The following is a 23,440-nucleotide window of genomic DNA, read 5'->3' on the forward strand; positions in this document are numbered from 1 at the left end:
CAATCTTCCCACTGCTAGTGCTGTCATTTGAGATGTTATGATTTGTTAGAGCATTCTAGAGCATTCTTGAATCCAATAGGATCTATGTGTCTCCATTGGTGTAACATTTTAACTGGCCCCTGCTTCTGTAAAGTGTTGGAACCACATTTACCTTTGACTAGAATAGGCAGTGGTTAGATCAGTGGTCCTCATCCTTCCTAATGTCGCAACCCTTTAATACAGTTCCTCATGTTGTGGTGACCCCCAACCCTAACATTTATCCATTTTACAGATGGAGAACACTGATGCAGAGAGTCTTAGGCGACCGCTGTGAAAGAGTCGTTTGACCCCCAAAGGGGTCGCAACCCACAGGTTGAGAACTGCTGGGTTAGATTATGACACAGGCTGAATCTCCAACCCCCAAATCAGCTCTTTCCCCCAAGTCCAAGGCAGGTCATTTTTTTCATGTGCTATGTCCATCACAGCCTGATAGAAGCCCATAGCAGCCAAAGAGACTATAAAACCCTGATCCTGCCAGGTATCCTTGACTTGAATGTTGAAGTACCAGAGCAATAATTTTTGGTACCTCTAGCACCAAACCAAAGAGTACTTGTACCAGGTCACACAGAGAACATTTCAGGGAGCTAGCCAGTTGATAAACAACTAGAATTCCCTGCAACCCAATATAAAGAGCAGACAATGAGTGGTATCAGTAGATTGCACTGGAAATCTGCAAATGACTCAGATGACAGTTCCCTTCCCCAGCCACCTGTGCAGGGTTCATGGAGGATTGCATAATTGGATGAAATTAATATAGCACATCACTTTCTTCCACTTGAGTCTCTCTTGCAAACGAGATCATTTTTCTCCCAGCAGCCCATTTTGTTTGTGTTTGTTTGGTTTTTGCAGTGAAGTTGCATCTGACTTACAGCAACCCCAGTGGTGTTTTCAAGGCAAGAGATTTCAGAGGTGGTTCGCTATTGCCTGTCTCGACATCACAACCTTAGTATTCTTTGGAGATCTCCCATCCAAATACTTGCCGGCAACTACCTGGCTTAGCTTCTGAGGTCTGATGAGATTATGCTAGCCTGGTCTGGTATTGATGAGATTATGCTAGCCTGGTCTGGTATTAAAAAAGATGCAGAGAATAGGGGTTCTTGAAGCTCTTGGGATAAGATGCAGGTGAGGAGGAGGAGTAGTAGTTTGGATTTATATCCCCCCTTTCTCTCCTATAGGAGACTCAAAGGGGCTTACAATCTCCTTGCCCTTCCCCCCTCACAACAAACACCCTGTGAGGTGGGTGAGGCTGAGAGAGCTCCGAACAGCTGTGACTAGCCCAAGGTCACCCAGCTGGCATGTGTGGGAGTGTACAGGCTAATCTGAATTTCCCAGATAAGCCTCCACAGCTCAGGCGGCAGAGCGGAGAATCAAACCCGGTTCCTCCAGATTAGATACACGAGCTCTTAACCTCCTACGCCACTGCTGCTCCTGGAACAGCAAGCACTCACGTTATCACTGGCTATCAATGAAACCTCCAACCCCTATGTTTGCTAGCTCCCAATTGCATTGAAATTGCCCAATTGCCCATTTAAAAGTTGTCACCAGAATAATAAGCCCCCAACATTTCAGCATCCTACCAACCACCCATAAAGCAGTCCAGGGTTAAATTAGTGATAAGCAAATATCCACAGTAAATTGTTTTAGTCCATTCATAAGCCATTGCATCAACTGCTCTATTTTTGTGGGCTGTGTTTATTAATCTTATTAATTAAGATACCCATTAAAGCTTCAACTGGGTAGATGAAAAGGAGAACTAAAGCTGGATGTCATCATATTGATGGCACCTCACTCAGTCTTCTCTGATGTCCTCCAACCGTGGATTCATGTAAATGTTGCAGAGGATCAGAGAGAAAATTTTTATTCTTGAAGGAACCCTGCAGGGCATTTCCCATGAACTGGAACAGCAGTCTACCAGCAACACCTTCTGGAACCTGCCATGCAGGAAGGAGCTGAACCACTGTCAATAGTTGCTCCCAGTTCAGATAGGTTATTAATAAAGTTAAAGGTGCTGAGAGCTGCTGAGTGATTTAAGAAAATTAGTAAGGTCACACACTTCCTTTGCCTGTCTTGTAATGCATTCCTAAACTAAGGTGATCCAGTGTTGCACTTTTGAAAGTGGCACTATGTAAAAGAATTTCAAAGTTTCATTTAGTACATAATGTGGCAGAAAGAGTGGTGTTATAGGGAACATATTTTGCCAGTTCAAAAGAACTGTGCTGTTTGTCATTTAATTCTGGGTCAAATCCAATTTTTTTGGGACCAAAGAACTTACAAAATCTTTCCATATGAGCCTGCCTTGGCATTTGAGATCATCTTTCGACGTTCCTCTATTTTCCTCCTCAGTTCTTCCATTTTCATAAGTGGGATGGTTGGCAATGTCAGGGGATTTTCAGTGTAAGTGTAATGACCTGGATGTGGAAAATCTTCTTCACATCAAATTTCCTAGTACAGTTTTTGTTTTTAGTTCCTGTCCTTTATTCCCCAAGTGTTTTGGTGAGTTGTTACTGTGTATACCTTCATATCTTTTCTTGCTGTTTGCTTCTTATGGTGGCTTTAATACAAGGTTATCTGCTTTTGCTCACTATTTTTAATGCAGTGCTGAAAATGTTCTCATTTTTATTTCATAGAACTATTTAAAATCTGCTGGTGGGTTTCTAAGGTCTTTTGTGGTTGTGTTCATATTGTGACTCTTTTATATTTGTATTTTAATGGCACTTTTCTTGTAAACTGTGTGGAAACCCTCCCCCAAACTGGCAGCGTAGAAACTACCTTATAATTGCCCAGGTTAGCAAGATTCAAAGTGGCTGATCACACACAAGGCATCTGCTTTGTGACTGGGGCAAATGTACATCACCACAAGATTTCTTGTGTGGGTGTATTTCCTCAAGCCTCACTTTCACTTTCTATTCTCCTCACAGGAAGCAAGACCACTTCTAACACAAGTTTAATTTTACTTCGCAGCCAGAATGCTCAGAGTTGCCAGGGAGCACAGCTGTTCCCTGGACCTCTTCCCTCCGCCCACAGGCAGCATGTCTAGTCTCCCCCACCACTTCTTTGCACTGCTTTGTGCACTTCCCCCTCCACTTCTCTAAATGCTTGTATTGATACATTGATAGGAACAACACAAGCAGGGTCTCGTTCTCGCTCCACCCCATCTCCACCTCTCTGCTTCTGCCTCTCTGATGACAGGGACGGCATTTTTAAAACTTTATTTCAGACAAGTTTCTGTTTTAAAAACAAGCCTCTCTCCTTGGCTTTTGCAAAGGAACAATACAAGTAGGGTCTCTTTTTGTCTCCACCCCACCTCCTTCGCTCTGCTTCCGCTATCCCCGATTATCAGAGGGCTTTTTACAACTTTATTTCAAACAAGACTGTGTTTTAAAACAATTTGTCTGGCTGCAGCAGTGGCAGGAAGAGAGAGAGAGAGAAGGAAGGTAGGGAATGTAGCACATGGTCTGCTTCTTCAGCAGTGTGTGGTCCAGGGAATGGCTTTGCCTCTTTCTTTTTTTGGGGGGGGGGGCAGTTTATATTGGGAAAGAGGCTGCAATATCAATATACTTGTTATTGCTAATATATCTCTGTATAAATGCAATTTAAAGTCCTTTATCTTGCAATTATGGGTGTGACAAGATCTGTGCCTTTAAGAGGAGTTGACGGGAGGAGTTAAGAAAACCTGAAAAAGCTGCAGAAGCCCATTGAGATCAGCAACCTAGGTTCAGGGCAGGCAGAGAATGGCTCCTTGCGTGTAAACCGAAAAAGGCAAGGAGATCCCTCTGCAAGCCTACTGTGCACTGAAGAGCCCCAAGGTAAGCCTTCTCCCCTGAGCTGGAGAACATCTTGTGGGTTCCTCTTCCCATCAATGGTAAATGTTCTATGAATAATAGACCAGTGTGTGCCTAAAAAAAAAAAAGGCAGAAACTGATCATTTCCTCCTTTAAAGCAGTGGGGACATAGTGTGCCTCAAAATAGGCATTCATTATCCTACAGGTCTGATCATCCATTTCTTTATGGCTATGCACCCGAGAAGGATAAGGGTCAAGAGAGCATATAGTCGGCATACATCTACATACATATATGTATCCTCAGGTGAAATTAGTTTACATTTGACTTTTATCAGAGTAGCAATACATTTATAAAATTGATACATTAAACACTCTTTTATGTTTAAAATACAAATGGCCTTGAAGTCACACACTAATCGTGAATGGCAACGTGAAATTTGTAAATAGAGAGGACAAGCGCAGAGCCACAGGCCAACTGCTCTTCACTGGCGTAGCTCTGCCCTGCGGTGGTATTGTCATGCAATATAGGGAAGACATGGAAAGAGTGTATTGCCAGAAATAGGCAAAGGAGGATATAATTGTTATTTTTAGTTCTTTCTGTCTGAAATAGGCTGCCATATATACCAATGTAAGCAATTGTCTGAAGTAAGCACTTGTGCTGCAAAACATTAGAATTTCTATGCTGCCTTAGACTATGAAGGTGTGTTCACTTGGACAAATAGTTCTTCATTGGTAGAAAATTTCTAAATTTGAAATGTGTATTGAAAAAGAAGTATTCTGAATCCTGACCTTGTCCTTCAGTCATTCTTAAGTATTAGTCTTGGATCAGTTTGATGATGTTGAGTGCCATATGTCCTGGCAATAGAGCTTCAGTTGTTTCTTTGAGATTTTCAAGATAGCTGGTATCGACATAGCTGACATCCTCCTGCAATATCATAAACATTTAACCAGATTTGTGCTTAGTATGTGACAGTTTTGTATCTCTGTATTTATTTGTTCTGTAGCATTTTAACTGTACAAAATGCTTCCCAGCTCTAAAGCTTTTGTTTGTTAAAATCAGTTTTTTATCTTGTATAATCCACAAAACCAAAGCTACTTTTGCTGATTAAAAACATAAAATACATAATTTTAAAGTTAGCATTTATAATTTTGTAGTATTTAGCAGATTTTATGGAATGTAAAAGTGTTTCTAAAAGAAAAACTGTAAGTATGCTCAGCCCTGGAGAAAGAGCTACAAATTACTGTGGCTTATGCTACCATAATACATGAACCTTAATTTTTGCCATTTGAAAGGCAGCAAAAAAATAGCAATTGAAGACAGAAAAAACCAAGGTATAAATCAAAGAAAGTGTATTGTTCAGACATACTAGTTAAAATTATTTACATTTACACAAAAGCATTCTTGAAAATGTTCTATATTTCTATGGTATACACAGGAAATCACATTACCTAATGCAGTTGATTGTCTTACATAAAATTTTTCATACTGCACCTTTTGATTAAAACCCTGTCTTTAATTTTACTCATTCTTAACAGGGGAAAAGGGTATCTTTTCCAGTATACCCCAAAAGTTCATAATTTTTTTCATTGTAAAAATGGAAGGAGTCCTGGAGGAATAAAATAGACTTGGCATTTTTTTCTTTTTTACGCCCTGGGTCTTCACATCTCTAACCATCATCCAAGCCAACTTTTGTTGCATATAAATGATATTTCTATGGGACTGGTTGCTAGGGTACCTGAATGTGCATCCCATTGAAACTACTAATAACAAAATAAAGGCAGTGTTTCATTTAAATACTCATCCCAATGTGCATTTAGTTTATGTCTGCAACTCCCAGTCCAGTTAGTGACTTTCATACTGAAGATTGTTACCATGTGTATCTGTTGTAATTGTGCAAATAGTTGTTTATCTTTTCTTTTTTAACCCACATGTTATGCAATAAAAAGTTATAGAAATCAATTCATACTTTATTCTGGATTCAGGTAGCTTAAAAATCTTCTGAATGGTGCAGTATGCTGCTTTGCTCAGTGATGTGTGTTGTGAAATTTTCAAGCTTGTCGTTGGTAGGGGAATAAAAAATATTACATTTGAAACTGTCATATCCTATCAAATTACATTTGAAACTGTCATATCATCTTCTAATTCAGGAACGAAAGCTGTGGCAAAAAGAAATGAAGAGGTGTATCCTCAATGGTTTGTTATTGAGCAGGTTTTTTGGAGGGAGTTTTGCTCATTGGGTATTAACTATTCTTCAGTGTACCACACATCCATAGATATTGACCAGTTCTCTCCAGAGGAAAAATACTGCTGTGCATTGAGAACCAATGCAGACTTTCATGTGAATTCAAAATACACATGCAGCATGTCAACTGTAAACAGCATGTGCACATTTAGTAGTTGTTTCTCTACAACACACATAGAGGCAGATAGTTAAAGGGCTGCCAGAACAGAATGTGTGGATTCTTCATTGCCTGCACAAAGCATAGAAAGTTTTAGTCTGGAAAAGACAGTCCCAATAGTTCTATTGTGCTTGAGAGTTCTTACTTCTGGCGCTCAGGCAGGACTGGCTGAAGCACTGCCGCCTGAGGAGGGAAGGAAGCGGTCCAAGAGTGCAGAAAGAAACACAGAAAACCCATTGTATGGGTAAAATTTGGTCACAGTCGTTTCGGTGTGCTGGCAAAAGAAAGCAGAGGTGCAGCATAGGGGACGGATCTGGCACTGGGCAGCACGTCTGCTGTCCCTCAGTGACCAGTGGGTGTTGGGATTTTGCAAGTGTCTGTCACAACTCAGTCATAAAAGGGTTAACTTTTTGTATGTAAACAAGTTGCTGAAGTCACTGTTCATGACCTTGTCTATTGATTAGCTATTGGTCAGTCAGATAGCCATTGCTCACATGTTAGTGAGCATGTACATTTGAAGTTATAAAGTTAATTTTGTTTCTTTGTTTGAGCAGACACACACCAGAGAGGAGACATGAGGTAGATGACATCATGTAGATGTGCAACAGGAAAGACAGGATTTCTTATTTTATCTCCATGTAACCCTCCCTTATGGTTAATAAACTCATTTATAAAAAGCAACTGAAAATCTGTCTCTTTAGTTCTACTCTGCTAATATATATATATATAAAACCAATGCTAAGAGTAGCAGTAGTGAGAGCCATCAGAGTGCTGGCCTCTGGATGAACCCCCTTTGCTGCTCACTCCAACACCCAGGCCTCCTATGGAGGGCCCCACCAAATGGGGAGGGCTGGCACACAGGCTGTTTCTCCCCATGCACAACCCACTAGGCTGTGACAGATGAAATGCAAATAACAACAACAATCACCATAATCAGAATGTCAACAACAAAAACCTTAGACCCACAGAGTAGGGAGGCTGGGAGAAGCCATTGGTGCTTGGGCGAGAAGAGGTCCAGGATGGCCTGGCCTGCCCATAAAAGGCCACAGCCCCACCTCCTCCAGGTGTGTCACTCGTGCCAGCAGCTTGGCAGCCCAGCCCCATGCTGGGCTGGATGCTGGCATTGAGCCTGCCCCTCTTCCTGACCCACTGTCAGGCAGCAGGGTAAATCTCAGCTGCTCTTTCTGGAATAATCTTCACTGCATGTGTTACATATTTCAGCTTTTAAAAGTTGTAAGGGATAGTATGCATAACAAAAACAACAGTTATATTAGGTTTGGTTAATCTGTACTTAATGACAATGAATTACCGGTAAACGAAAGTAGTCAGTAACTGTGGGTCTAGAAATTCATGTTAATGGTAGTCACCCACTTACTTGTTTACTGCTGCAGCAAGTGTTTAAAGGAACAGACGGTTGCACTTTTCCTGTGGAGACCTAGAATACATAACAGGGAGCTGTCCAAGGCTCATTCCCACTCAGTCTATGTATAATGTACTTATAGCAGAGTCTTATAGCAGGTGATCAGATGCAAAGGAGTTCAGGGCTTCTGTATCTTTAGTTTCGTGTGGAAAACAGAATTTCATTAACTACAGCCCATCTTATTTGGATAAGAAGAGGTGCACCTGCTGAAATTCCTTCCTCTGCACCTTTAGGGGGGTGGTAAAAGCCATGCCCTTTTTTTGTATCTAGTTACTATGTAGACAGACAATTTAAGATACCTTTGTTGACACTACCATAAAGTTTGTTGCTTAGTATAATGTATTTTAAACAATCTACAGTATATCATGTTGGTTTCTGCATCAACAGCATGTATAAATATTTAATATTAAAATTACTATTTTGGAAGGAATGGAGTCTGCACTTCTTTGAGTTGTAAAATTCAAAGTTTGGGGTCATACTTTTCATGGTGTCATAACTATAAAATATATTAATGTTGAATGGTTAATAGCATCTTTTAAAAAAGAAAGATCTGGGGTGGCTAATGGGAAGTGAGGGGAGAGAATTAGTCACTTTAATATAGCTTTAGTGCTTAGGGTTATCAATCAGCTTAGTCCACTGAGATTCCTATTCTAAATAGGGAATATCTCCAAGGATCAAATTTCTGTCCCAGCTGCTTATTGGGAACTGAAACAATTATGATGAAATGTGAGCAGCTGTCTGCTGTAGGGAAAGACATTTAATTTACTGTCCAGGGTTTTTGTGGTTTCTTCTCCATCATACAAGGCACTCTATATTTGTATGTTGTCTGACTAATACCTTCTGTAAGCCAGTTGCTTCTTACTTTTTCTTTGCTGTATTTAGCAGACAAAAGTATAGTCCAGATTGATGAGTTCGACTGTCATTGAATCCCCTAGAACAGCAATGTCAAACATGCAGCCAGGGGCTGAATTCAGCCCCTTGGAAGGGCTCATCTGGCCCATGGGCCAGCAGAGGCAACCCCCTCCCCCCACTCCTGATCTGGCCTGGCGAGCCCGCTGAGCGAGGGGGGCATTTATTATTATTATTTAGATTTCTATGTCACCCCTCCCCTTTTGGGCTCGGGGCTGCACACTTTATGATAAAACAATATAAGCACCTGAAAATAGTATAAGTTTTTACATTACCAACAACCATAACTACATCTAATAACAATAAGATGATGATTTCCAAGCATTCAACCCCATAGGGGTTAATGATGGTAAGCAATAAAAGAGGGAGAAATAGAAAGGAAGGTGGAGGCCAGATGGTATCATAGCTGCCTTGACAATATACCTGATGGAACATCTCTATCTTGCAAACCCAGAGGAACTGCCTAAGGTCCTGCATGGCTCTGGTCTCATTGGACGGAGTATTCCACCAGAAGTAGACTGTAGTACTGGAAAATTTAAGGTAAAATGAAAAATCCTTGCAGTATCAAAAGCACCACAAATGTTTTTTGCTACAATAAACCAGTATAACTACCTCTGGATAGGTAGGACTTGAAACAAGCCTACAGACTTAAGTTATTCTTACCTCTTTTTCCATCTATCCACTGTCTTACCATCTTGGGAAATCTAATTTCAAAGGCTACGCTGTATTCTGATATAGTAACCTTCCAAATTGTCCAGAATTTCAGTGTTTTCAAATAAAATGTTATGTCCAGTTTTGTTTAGAACATGTTCTGCTACTGCAGATTTTTCAGGATGGTTAAGCTGACAGTATCTTTCGTGCTCCTTAATATGAGTCTGAATGCTGCATATATGATGTACACCGCCCTGAGCCCTCTGGGGGTAGGGCGGTTTAGAAGTGGAATTAATTAAATAAATAAATAATAAATTTTGTGGTTTCTATGTAGACCTTTCCACAGCTGCAGGTATGCAATAGACTCCTGCAGAAGTGTGGAGGTCTCTCTTGTCCTTTGCTGAGTGTAGCATCTGCTGTATTTTCCTGGTGAGTTTGAAGATGGTTTGTAGGTTATGTTTTTTCATCAGTTTCTTTATTTGATCTGTGATTCCCTTGATGTACGGTAGAAATATGTTTCTCCTCAGTCCTCTGGGTTTCTCTTGGTCTTAAAGCTCTTCTGATTTCTATTGTGGAGTAGCCATTAGCCTGCAGAGCCCAGTCTAGACGACTGATTTCATCAGGGAGGAGGTGAGGTTCACAAATTCGTTTTGCACGATCTGTCAGAGTTTTGATTATACCCCTTTTTTGTTGTGGGTGGTGATTGGAGTTTTTATGTAGATACTGGTCTTTGTGTGTTGGTTTTCTGTATACTGTGTGGTATACAGAAGACCAATATATACAGAGTACAGTACACACAGTATACAGAAAACCAACGCACACATACTGGTATCTACATAAAAACTCCAACCACCACCCACAACAAAAAAGGGGTATAATCAAAACTCTGACAGGTGCAAAACGAATTTGTGAACTTCACCTCCTCCCTGATGAAATCAGTCATCTAGACTAGGCTCTGCAGGGAAATCAAACCTGGAATGCTGGCAAAACTGCTGTGGTTGCCTAGCAACAGCCACTGAGAGTATCCATTTCTTAAAGCCACATATGCTCCTTTTACCATTTATAATATTTTTTTAAAGATTTCAGGTGTTTTTCAGATTTGTTGTAGAGATAATTGTCTTGTTTGTTCACGGTTGACAAATATATTGATATACAGTAGTATAGTCCACAGTTCCATTTCCTTTATTAAAACATTTTCTTGAATTATTATTATATAGATTTGTTGTTTTTATAAAAATGCCATCTTGAACCGTTCTGTTTTCTGTAGTTCCTGGAATTACAGAAGTCTGGAAATCTTCCTGACCATCTCAAGTAGGCCATTCTGCAAGGTAGAGAATACATATGTACAGGCAGTTATTGAATTTTCAGGGTGACACCTGCAGAAAGTCCGATGAGTGAAGCTGTTGTGGCAGAGCATAGAAAGTGATGGCCTTGCAAATTGAAGAGTCCAAGGCCAAGAAGGACTTTGTATGTGATCACTTTCTGTTGATCTTATTTGCTTCTATGTAAAGGGAAACAGTGAACTATAAATTATAATAATAATAATAATAATAAATTATTGGGGAGGATGTTTAACCGTAATAGATAAACTTAGGATGCTTGTAGCAGGGTTGTATTATTAGTGATGCTGTACTAAACTATGTGAACTTTACTGCTTAGACCAATGAACAAATTATATCATATTGTGTTTTTTCTTTGTTTTAAATCAATGTAACAGTACTTAATATTTAGTAACATGATTTATGGGCAGCGGTTTCCTCCAGTTTATATTGAAATGCAATTTTTGTTTGTTTTTTTGCTTTTCAGTCTACCACAATGACTGCAGAAGAGACAGTGAATGTAAAAGAGGCTGAAATAGTCAAACTGATACTGGATTTCTTGAATTCAAGAAAACTTCATATCAGTATGCTGGCTCTGGAGAAAGAAAGTGGAGTTATTAATGGACTGTTCTCGGATGATATGCTTTTCTTAAGGTAGAAGTGGTTACCTTAATATTAAGTCAGGCTGACCGGTTATTGACCAGTGTTAAGATTTTGGACTTTATCTCTTCGGTGCTTTGATCCATCATGCGCATGATCTTTTTATTGGCCATCTCATTATACATTTCTGTGCGTGCTAGATAAGCACTGAATAATCTTTATTCACAGCCCTATTAAGCACCAGAAATATATAGGTTGTGAATATGTCACTATCATGGAAGTTATCTACAATGAATTCAGTGATTTTAAAATGCAATTATGGGAAATACCCATAATAAATAGAGATGTAATTGAGTAATCTGTGTTTTAGTTTGCAAGTTTTTCTGCTACCCACTTTTTCTGATAGTGATGTTCTATACAAGATAGCATAAAATGGATTTTGTGAAGTGGCTAAATATTCAAGTTTGTTGAAGAATCTTGTGCATGGTTACCTGAAAATAAGCCCCTATCCTGTCTTTTTTTACCCTTAAAGGGAAGAGGGATGGGTATGGCTATACTGTATGTGTGTGCATGCTCAACTGTTAAATCTGTTTACCGAATTACATTTAATTTTTGAGAGAAGTAGTTAAATATCTATTGTTGTCAATTCTAGTTTTCGTTGGGCTCCATCCTGTAGTTGAAGAGGTGCCTTAATTTGATCTTGTTTTTAGAACCAAAGCCAGTTGAATCTTCAGTTAAAAGGGTGGTGGCCAATCCCATGATGCTAGCATATGGCCATTCTGTAAGATGTTGCCTTGGATGCAACACATGTTTTGTTTCTTCTTGGGGTGTGTTTGGGGTGGTGAAATCCTTCTGATTTCAGCATATGGTACATACAATTAATTGCATGAAGATCTGTAGTTTCCATTGTATCAGAAACAGATCACTGGAGCAGCTGTTCAGATAAATATTTCATTAATATTGCTACTCATTTTTATGTGTGAATGGAGAGGGAGAGTCATGGAGCAGACACATGTATAGAATTATTTGGAGATAGCTTTAAAAAATTATATCTAAACATTTTCCTTTGTAACCATTTGCAGCTGTAATTCATTTGTATATGTGTGTGATAGTTGAAGCTGTTCATTCTGGGAGAAAATTGCCCCACTGCAGAGACTTTGCAGTCAGCCTGTATTGCATTTCAAAGAATGCCCATTTTATCTGAGTACAACTTTAGCGAAGTCTCTGTATTTACTTTGACACAATGTGGTGACATTTGAGTGCATCATGTGGAGAAGTAAATTATCACAAACTAATATGACGTTGCCTGGACAACAGAAATAGTTTTAAAATCTCCAGAAACTATTAATCTTTGGATTGTGCAATAACAGAACATTATAGAAGAAATTATAAAAATAGTAAGAAAAACGGCCCCAACGAAGATTGATCTTTGCCACTTGTCAGATATGCGTGTGCTGCTTATTTCTAGAACCTAGTTTAGTGCCTCATGCGCATGTTATTTACAAGGATTTAGGGTTTACTTTTATCTATTTAAATTAGAAGGTAATCTTATTAAGTGCTTTCCAGAGCATTAACTTTATAAAGCTTGTGGGTCAGCTGCTGCAGTTGTAAGCATGCTATGGTCAGGGTGAAAGAAAAAGTTCAACCTAATTCAGTAAATGTTTCTCAACCTTCTTAAGGCAGTTGATCCTTGATGGTCAGTGGGATGAGGTTCTTCAGTTCATCCAGCCTCTTGAGTGTATGGACAAATTTGACAAGAAAAGGTAAACATAAAAACAGTTTCCACTATGATGGCATAGAGTGTTGGGAAAATTGTAACTGCAGCCTGCATTATCCCATAACATATATTTCAGTTATGGAGTACTATTCACCTTTCACCTGTAACTTTAATATGGTTTGAAAACAATAATTTTAGAACAGCTAGCATGCCAACTTTACTTCTTTCCCTGCAAGAATTCTTATTGAGTGAACTCTAAAAGAATAACACATTTCAGCTCTCACAGTGAGATTTCATTGCTTTAAATAAAAGCAACCTGAATAATTCAGAACAGAAAGACAAACCTCGTGGTGTAAATACAAGTAGAAATAAAAACAAGCCATGAATCAGCTAAATGGATAGTACAGATAATCTGGCTGCTATACTATGTAAGCTGTGTGTGTCTAAAAATGTCTACACAAAGATACTGATGTGTGTACTATGTGGTTGCTGTCTCTTCAAATTCAAAGACTCCAGAGTTCACAAAGCCTCTCGGCCTTGAAATATTGTAACTGAGCATTTTTGATAATTTGCAGTGTGAAAGTGTAAAATGTAATCAAAGTGTTTCAAGGCTAAGATGGTGTGTGAGCTCTGGCATCTTTGAGTTTAGAGACAGCAACATCATCACACAGTACGCACATCAATATTTTTGTTTAAACTGTTATAGTTCACGCATAGCTTACATATTATAATAGTAAGATGATTTGTACTATCCTTTTAGCTGATCTGTGATTTATTTTGATTTCTACCTCAATAAAAGCAAAATCATGGGATTCAATTAGTAGATAGCCAGATACATTTCTTCTCTCCCCTTCCCCATTGTTTTATTGCTGTTGATCATTCTTAATGTGCTGTTGATCATTCATTAATTGCTGTTGATCATTCTTAATTGCTGTTGATCATTCTTAATCTGGGGAACAGGGAGAAAAATTGTAATTTTAGTTGTTTCTCCTTCATAGGATTTTGCATGCTAAGGTGCCAGATTTTTATTGTTACATTGATGTATTTTATTCCACTGGAATTTGATAATGCTGATGCTAGCTGCTCTTAGCCTATTGTGACAAGGGAGAGTGGGCTACAAATCCAATCAATTATTAGTTAAACCTATTGCTCCTATCACATTTGGATTTTTTATCTTATGTGCAGGTTTCGCTATATCATCCTACAGCAAAAGTTTTTAGAAGCTCTATGTGTCAACAATGCAATGTCTGCAGAAGATGAGCCTCAGCATGTAAGGCACTAACTTTATGCGAATCACGCTTATAAAAGATACTTTTTCAGTAGTCTTGCCTCCGGCTTGTAATTATGCAAAATATGTGGTAAATATATTGAATGTAAAATATATATAACATTTCAGCAGTGACTTCTACAGAATCAACTGATGCAGTGATTTCTGAAATATGTGCCAGAACATTTTAGTGTACCACAAGAGAAGCTGAATTCTGGTTTGAAAAATTCATCTGCCAGACTGGGTGCATCTACCATGCTGTACCCACTGGAATGGAGAATCCTTGCACAGCATTGCAAGGATAAATAAAGAGGCATTTTACACAGTGGAGTGGCATAATAAAATTTTGTGCAAGTTACCAATGCTTGTTACGTTGAGTTGTGTTGTGTGTGTAAAGTTCCATCAAGTTGCAAGCAAATTATGGCATCCCCAACTAGGGGCTTTAAAGGCAAATCAGAAACAGAAATGATTTGCCATTGCCTTCAGCTGCAGAGTTTTCCTTGATGGTCTCCCTTCCAAGAACTGGCCCTGTTTAGCTTCCAGTATCTGACAAATCGGGTTATACCATACTGCCTTCCCTTCCTGAGCTTCGTTACATTGGTAAAATAGGTAGAAGTTGCCTTCCTGAAAAGCTAAGTTGAAGTATTAAAAATGAAACTGGTACTAAGAACAGCTGAACAGCTTAGAGAATTCTCTGATTGTACTTTTATGCAGCTATAAACTATTAAATAAAGGGATTTAGCCTTAATCAGGGATGTTTGGTTCTTTTTATTTCAGCTGGAATTTACAATGCAAGAGGCTGTGCAGTGCCTACATGCTCTAGAAGAATATTGTCCTTCTAAAGAAGACTACAGCAAATTGTGTTTACTTCTAACATTGCCTCGTCTAACCAACCATGCAGAATTCAAAGACTGGAACCCTAGCACTGCCCGAGTTCACTGTTTTGAAGAAGCTTGTGTCATGGTGGCGGAATTCATTCCTGCCGATAGAAAACTAAGTGAGGCTGGCTTTAAAGCAAGCAACAATCGTTTATTTCAGCTTGTGATGAAGGGGCTACTGTATGAATGTTGTGTGGAGTTCTGTCAGAGTAAAGCAACAGGAGAGGAAATTACAGAGAGTGAAGTGTTGCTCGGCATTGACCTTTTGTGTGGTAATGGGTGTGATGATTTGGACCTTAGCTTGTTGTCATGGCTTCAGAATCTGCCCTCTACTGTGTTTTCTTGTGCTTTTGAACAAAAGATGCTTAACATTCATGTTGATAAACTCTTAAAACCTACAAAAGCTGCCTATGCTGATCTTTTGACACCCCTTATCAGCAAACTTTCTCCTTACCCATCATCCCCCATGAGAAGGCCTCAGTCTGCTGATGCTTATATGACCCGTTCCTTAAATCCTGCTTTAGATGGACTCTCATGTGGATTAACAAATCATGATAAGCGCATCACAGACCTTGGAACAAAAACGTCTCCTATGTCCCATTCCTTTGCTAATTTCCATTACCCAGGAGTACAGAATCTTACTCGAAGTCTAATGCTGGAGAACACAGACTGCCACAGCATTTATGAAGAGTCACCTGAACGGTAAGTTACACTGAAACATTGTTTACTTACATTAAAAAGTTGGTTTTTGAAATTACCCTATATTATAATTCTTTATGACCAATTTTTCCTTTGTCCATATGTTAACCTCTAATCTTAACAGCAACTAAAAATGTAACAGTTACTGCCTCTTGTCTCTGTGTGCCTGCACAGAGATTTGCAAATGTCTAGAGTGAGCCTTTAGGTTGAAAATCTTCTCTCCTCAAAGATGCTGTTCTGACCATACATGCCGAAGGGGGAGGTGTTAGTCTCTTGCTCAGTTTGTCTTCCACTATGGCAACAGCAACGTTCTGGGTCTTCTATCTGATGTCTTCTCTGAGAGCGAGCATTCTTGTTCTTCTCCTCTTCAGACTTGGGACAAGACATAGTTTAATGTCAAATCTCATCCCTTTCAGTTCCAGAGAAGAAGCAGCAATCAGAGAATGGCAAAAGATATTACTCTATAGTACTTGAGCAGGCCCAGTCTCTAAATTATTTGCCTATTTCCCAACCAGCATCTGTTGCACCATTATCTCCAACTCTTTGAGTTCCTCCTCAAAGATGACCCAGAATCCTGTTTTATTATTATGTACAATGTGCATGGGTGCTTTACAGAGAAACCAACTGTCCCCCCCACCCCCCACCCCCAAAAATAACACCAAGACGGGTTTTGCCCCAAACAGCATATGTCATAAATTCTATGTTGGAAAAGACTACTCAGAGAGAGAATATGTTCAGTTTGGTTTTAGGTATTTAGGCTTAGTTTCAAAGTTATGAGTCAATGACTTCTTTAAAGAAGTGTGTTTCATGGAAAGACTTGAAGGAATAGACAGAGGTGGCATTTTATGGGGGTTCTTTGGGGAAGTTCTGGGCATAAAGGTTAGCAAAAATAAAAGGGGGAACAGAACACTTACACAGCTCATAATGATAGAACTAGAAGACCAAATGTCTTGTGCTGGGATATGAGGGTGGAGAGATAAGAACAGGCAAGGCCATGAGAGCTTTGATGGCAGGGATGGGTTTGTACTGGATCTAGTGGCAGACAGAGAGGCAGTAAGGACATCATGTGGTCTGAATGATGGGGGAAGAATGACTTTGGCAACAGAGGTTTGACAATGACAATGGCAAGTCAGAGAAGAACATTACAATAACGGGGGAGCGTACACCCCGGGTGGAGCTGTGGTGGAGGAGTGGCCGGGCGGCGCTGTGGCAGGGGTGCAGGGTGTGCGCACGCCCTGACCACAGTTTCCCCTCACTCCGCCTGTGTACAATAATCATGGCAAGCTATAACTATAGCATGTACTAGAGTTTTTGCCAGGAAGGTGGAGAGGAAGGTAGCGTGTGATCTTGGTACTTTATACAAAAAGCAGCAATATAAGTTGGCAACAGATAGAAAATGATGACTAAAGGAGAACGGAGAATACAAGATAAAACAGGCTCCCTGATCAGCATCAGGTGATGTTGGCAGGTATATGGAGTATGTATGAGAAAGCTCTGGGAGGAAAGGAGAGAGGTTTTTCATATTATGTGTACTGAGTTTGAAATGGTAATGAAACACAGAAATGGAAATATCAGATGGGCCTTAACATTGTGGATTGGAGGGATGGGAAAAAATTCTGAACTAGGTAAGTAGAGTTCTTTATCATCAGCTTGTAGGTGGAACTGGATGCCATGGGGTTTGATAGGCTCCCTGGGACACTGTGTAGCAAAAAGATGGCTGATGACTTCCTAAAGGAATGTAATAGAAAAGACAAAAGCTGTAAAAGCACTCCCACCCCCCCACCCCCGGGCATGTTCAATGACCAGTTAAACAAATGGGAAGAAAACTGGCACAAGATTGGATACAGGAATACTTAAGTTGAATACAGGAGAGAGTTCGGGGAGCTAATGTTAGTTGGAGTTTGGAGTGATAGGAAATTAGATAGTAATTAGGCAATACCCCTTGGAGAAAATTGTGGCATGTTTGAATTTAGTTGGGAAGAAAGAATCAGAGGAGAGGATAAGTTAACTGTGGCATAATGGAGCATCAGTGGTAGGAGAGATAGCAATCAGGAATCAGGTATGAATTGGAGAGTGGGTGAGTGAACAAAAGAGAATGGAAATACTATGAAATGAGGGAGGCATGAGAGAATAATTTCTAAAGGAGTAGGGAAAGCTTCAGACCCTTTCCGCATGGGCCAATAAACACGGGTGTAGGTCAGTAAAAAAACCTGTTTTGGAGGGAACTTTGCGCAGATCGCACCCCTAAAATGAGTCTTCCCCAGGTTATTTCCCACAAACCTGGGTTTTTTTAGAATCGCGCCATTAGTGAGTCTTTTCAAAAATTCCAGATTGCAGCAAATAAACAGGCAGGAGATACTTTATTCGCCTCCATTTTCTTTTCTTTTTTTAAATTCACAGCTTACATCTGCATAGCTATGCAGCTGCAGATGGTCGTATTGTGAGACATCAGCATGGCTGTGGGGGTTTCATTTGTGCATGCCTGCATAGCTACGCATCAGTGGGAAGTAAATTTAAAAAATAGACTTGTCTCCGTGCAAAGATGCGACAGCAACCCAGATTTTTTCCATGAACTCTAATCACTGCCTGCATGAATGCATGTGAACACAAAAACAGGAAAACTGGTTACTTTATCCTGACTGCAACCTGTTATACATGTGCTGTGTGGAGGGGGCCTTGGTCTTGTGCCTATCTGTAACCTACATTGTTGGTAACTCATTACACCTAAATTAGTTGCCATTACCATTTGCTGTGCCTCTTCTATTATAGCTTTAATGGGATACATCATTTCTTGAGAAACTTCTGAGTCTCTCAACTACCATTGCTATAGCAATGGAACACTTGCCTTCTGGAAGATATTCTGTCTACTGCTGTTACAGTTCTTCATTCTGTACAGGATAATGAAGACCATTATCCTGTCATTTGGTGACCATCACCTGTCATTTTCCAGTGAATGAATTTTGCTCGTTGCTCGAGAGTTAATAGAGCTTCAGTCCTTCTCTGTTTTTCCTATATTATCTTCCCATTACTCAGACTTTCTGATCTGGAATGTTCTTTAGGGACAACAAAGGGCTGTGAATTTGGGAAAGGCCTTGTTAATAGTTGTAGAAAGTTTTTTTTTCTGCCATAAGCTTGTGGGGATTTTTAATGTTTCAGAAGAAGAGTAGATTTTTATACTTTGCTTTTCTCTACCTTAAAGAGTCTCAGAACAGCTTACAATCGCATTCTCTTCATCTCACTACAGCAGGTAACTTGTTAGGTAGGTGGGGCTGAAAGAGTTCTGATTAAGATACATATAACATATTCAACTAACAAGTGAAAGCTTTGGGGTTTTTTTGTCCCTGCAACTTTAACAGAAGTGACACTCCTGTGGATTCCCAACACTCCTCTGTCAATGAGTCCATGTGCCAGAACTCAACCCCAGACAAAGAACCAGTAAATGGAGCACAGAATCAAGGACCAGTCAAGCAAGAAAAAAATGAGGTAATGTTTTTATTTCTTTCAACTGTGGATCTGCACCTTGTCTTACTTTGGTACAACAGTATGCTTGCTGTAAAAGAAATTCATGAACATCTTGGTGGTTTTTGTTGTGATGTGTTCACATATCTAAATTTGTATCCCGTTTCAAAATAATGTAGCCTTTTAGCTTACTAATATTTTCTTGCAAGGTTCTCTATCATGCTGATAAACAACAAAAATGCTTCAATTGCATTTTTATCAAACCATCCCAATATTTGAAAGCAACTCATGTGTGAGTTTCAAATGTTTGCTTTTATGTTCATGTTATGATATTTTTGACATTAAGTTGCTTTTATTAATATTTAGGGGAGCGGGAGAATAGCTACAAAATACATATTTTCATAGATAATATAGAAGTAGCTATATAAACTGAAATGTGTCAGATTTCTGTTCTGGAATCCTAAAATTGCAAACAGAAAGCTCCTGCCCTTTGTTAAATCTGAGACACAACTGAGATTTTATGGAGGTCAGAGACATGTACCTAATCCTAGTTTCACCCTGTCCCTCAATCGAGAATTCTATTTTAGGGTGTTTTAAGAAAGCAACAAATTAGCACTGGGAAAAGTGCTTTCCTCTGATCCTGTTTAATCTTTTACCACATGCACACACAAATTTAGTATGGAAGAGGTCTGAGCCCTGAAAAAGTATATATTAACTTGTAAAAAGACAAGTACTCCCTGTTTTTTGTCTTTAGAACAAGGTGAGAATGAAGCAGGTGATGCACACTATCTGCCTGACCCCAGTTCTTTCCTCAGGGCACTTGTAGATTTTAGGGATTCACTGTCCAGTTCTTCATTTCCTTTCCTCTCCCCACCCCCAAATGTGTGCTGGTATCCCTGTTTCATTGTTCTGATAAACACAGGGAAACTATCAAAGTCGCTATTTGATATGACAGTAAATACTTTGATTAACTTTAGTTTTCATTCCAAAGCTTTTAAGAAAACACAAAATGTGTCATTTAATTAGTCCCCCCCCCCCCAAAAAAAAAATTTATGAGAGCTTTCTTCCAAATAAACACTGCAAGATGCTGGGATCTGAAATACCTGGGAAAAGTATCTTTATGCTAAGCTATGTTTGAGAAGAAGCTTGCTACAAATTTTAGTGCGTGTTTTCCAGATGATTCTTTGGCAGGGAGAAGGCAGAAAGAATGTGCAGATGCCAGCAAATGTTTAAAACCACACTACACAAATTGGATGTATGTGTGTGTTTTGGGCTCTGGTTTCATTGGGGGACAGTACAGATAAAGAAACTTTACTGAAAATTATAATAGTTAACTTTTCTGCCACTTTTAATTATATCTCATCTTCTCTAGCTTCGTGACTCAACAGAGCAATTTCAGGAATATTACAGACAGCGGTTGCGATATCAGCAGCATTTAGAGCAGAAGGAGCAACAACGACAGCTGTATCAGCAAATGTTATTGGAAGGAGGAGTAAATCAGGAAGATGGTCCAGACCAGCAGCAGAATCTTACAGAGCAATTTCTTAACAGGTTGTTTTCAGTTAATTAAGCTTATAAGCTCTGTCTTGTTTTAAGCAAAAAATATTACAATCTAATCTTACTTTAATTTCAGTATAATTTGCTTCAAATTAAATGGGGCTTGTTGCAAAAAGGAAGTTGCATTGTTCAGTCGTAACTTAACTAATATAATTCTACATACAAAATGTTGCTTTTGCAGTGCAAGGTTTCCTACAGTTTTCTAGATAATATATTTCAAGGTCTGTCAATAGCATGAAATGTTATGTTTGGACTTGTTATCAAAGTTGACAGCGATTATATTTAATCACTCCTTGACTCTTAATGATTACAATATTTTATCTGACAGATCTATTCAGAAGCTGGGGGAATTAAACATGGGTATGGACAGTCTGGGAAATGATGTACAGACACTAAACCCACATTGCAATGGGAGCACAGGAGCTACATCCAACCCTCCGGATGCCAGTCAGAGAGTAACAAATGATAACGCAAACCTTAATACAAGCACGCCTTGCAAACTTGGCTCTACTACTCAGATATCCTCGCTTGAAGAATCACCTGTCCATGGAAATCAAATGTAAGTGATGGGAACATTTTATACATGTCAGTGCTGCGTGTCGACTGAAGATTAGCGTCAGTTTTAATGTGCAACTGCTCCTATGATGGCGCCTCATTGTGCCTCACTTCAACATTTGATGGAGTGTTTTGTAAAAAGCACATCCCAAATCCCAACCAAAACTTAACAGCAGTTAAACTGCAAGATACTATTTAAAGATTGTATTCACATGGATGTTTTGGCATTTTTTTTCCTTTGAGCATTGACATGGCATTGTCCTTTAACTTCTCTCATGGCTGTCCTGAGTGTGCTGTTTTTCAGACCTGACTTGGTACAATCTTTCCAGGATGAATAAAGTGCTTTAGCAAACTGGGCAGGAGAATGCATTTTTGTCTGTTTTTTTCCATCAGCCTGTCTTGCTTGGCATTTTCCCTTGGCATTTTTCACCGGGGGCTTTAAAAAGATCAGTAAATGTTACTGTACATTGTGCACAGTGAAAAGGGCTAGATAGTCTTTCAATGAAAGCTGGACTTTCAGAGGAACAAGTAGATTGTGGTAATAGATCGTTAAAACTTCACTGTATTCTAGCACAACAGTAGCAATTACCATTCATTTAAAAAAAGCATCCCCTCAAGTCGTCTGGTGGCATGGCAGGGAAAGATATCAGCTGGCAGAAAACAATGCATATAAAACTTCTCTTCCTAGTGTAAATTATTCTGCATTTGTGGTGGCAGTGACAGGAAATGGGGTGTTGTTGCCATATGTATAGAACCAAGTTTTGGATTCTGTCATTTTATTTTTGTTCTTTATATAGTCGATATTATCAAAGACTAGTCCTTCAAAGCTAGGTTTGGCTGCTATCTAAAAAAAAAAAATTCCCCCCAAACTTCCAGATGGCTAAGAAAGATAATCAGTTCATTGTTGAAGAACTGGCAGAACATGATCTTGTCATTCTTATAAATATGTTACTTTAGAACAGGGGTAGGGAACCTTTAACACTCAAAGAGCCATTTGGACCCGTTTTCCACGGGAAAAGAAAACACTTGGAGCCGCAAATAATTTTTGACATTTAAAATAAAGATAACATTGTATTTATTGGGGAGTTTTACCTTTTACTCCGCTCATTCTGAGAAGCACATGGATGCGTTCGCCCTGCTGCCTGCAGGGCGGGCAAGGATGGGGCCAGCGGCTCGGCCTCGCCACTCCAACGGGGCGGGCGAGAGGGAAAGCCAGGCAATTGGTGCGCCCACCCTGCTGCCTGCAGGGCAGGCAAGGATGAAGCCGGTGGCTTGGCCTTGCTGGCCGCCGGGAAAGCGCCCGCCCCGCTCGAACGGGGCGGGCGAGAGGGGAAGCACGCAGCGCAGCCTCGCCAACCGCCAGGAAAGCCTGCGGCGCTGGCGAGAGGGGAAGCCCGCAGCATGGCCCAGCCGGCTGCGGGTAATTGGTGCGCTCGCCCTGCTGCCTGCAGGACGGGCAAGGATGTAGCCGATGGCTCGGCCTCACTGGCTGCCGAGAAAACACCCACCCTGCTCGAACAGGGCGGGCGAGAGGGGAAGCCCGCAGCGCGGCCCAGCCGGCCGCGGGCAATTGGTGCACTTGCCCTGCTGCCTGCAGGGCGGGCAAGGATGGGGCTGGCGGCTTGGCTCGTGGAGCCGCAGTGCAAGGGAAGAAGAGCCGCATGTGGCTCTCGAGCCGCAGGTTCCCTACCCCTGCTTTAGAATTAGAAGAAAATGAAGGATAGCACTGGCTGTGGGGGTGGGTGGGGGTAAATAGTAGGGAGTAGTTGATTGAAATGAACTGGGTATGTTTGTCAAGAGCAGGGGTAGGGAACCTGCGGCTCTCCAGATGTTCAGGAACTACAATTCCCATCAGCCTCTGTCAGCATGGCCAATTGGCCATGCTGGTAGGGGCTGATGGGAATTGTAGTTCCTGAACATCTGGAGAGCCGCAGGTTCCCTACCCCTGGTCAAGAGGAACTTTTGTTGTTGAATTTTCAGCATAAGAGACAGCACAATGAAAAAAATTAAACAGACTACTCCTGAAGAAGGGTTTTAGGTCTGGAACTTCAACTGTTTGCTAGTACGTGTAGAGGTCCAATTCTTGCTAGGATTTTCCTTATTTTAAGACATAGCAACAGACTATAATTAAAACTGTGATCAGAAGTGAGCCTAAAGTGTTGCTGTGATTATGTACCACAGCCTTCTC

The 23,440-nt window shown here is 40.2% G+C and overlaps 1 protein-coding gene across 6 annotated transcripts in view; it reads left to right on the plus strand.

Annotated features, from left to right (window-relative positions):
- The window catches only part of WDR47 (WD repeat domain 47), a 48,799-nt gene that overhangs the window by 5,005 nt on the left and 20,354 nt on the right, over positions 1–23,440 (plus strand). For all 6 annotated transcript variants that reach the window (XM_048496897.1, XM_048496901.1, XM_048496900.1 and 3 more), the window contains exons 2-8: positions 11,008–11,174; positions 12,800–12,883; positions 14,023–14,107; positions 14,882–15,684; positions 19,038–19,164; positions 20,513–20,691; positions 21,026–21,256. In XM_048496897.1, coding sequence (XP_048352854.1) covers positions 11,017–11,174; positions 12,800–12,883; positions 14,023–14,107; positions 14,882–15,684; positions 19,038–19,164; positions 20,513–20,691; positions 21,026–21,256 — 1,667 coding nt within the window. In that variant the 5' untranslated portion in view covers positions 11,008–11,016. The remainder of the gene's footprint in view (positions 1–11,007; positions 11,175–12,799; positions 12,884–14,022; positions 14,108–14,881; positions 15,685–19,037; positions 19,165–20,512; positions 20,692–21,025; positions 21,257–23,440) is intronic.

Source organism: Sphaerodactylus townsendi, linkage group LG05, assembly GCF_021028975.2.
Source record: "Sphaerodactylus townsendi isolate TG3544 linkage group LG05, MPM_Stown_v2.3, whole genome shotgun sequence".
Lineage (NCBI taxonomy): Eukaryota > Metazoa > Chordata > Lepidosauria > Squamata > Sphaerodactylidae > Sphaerodactylus > Sphaerodactylus townsendi.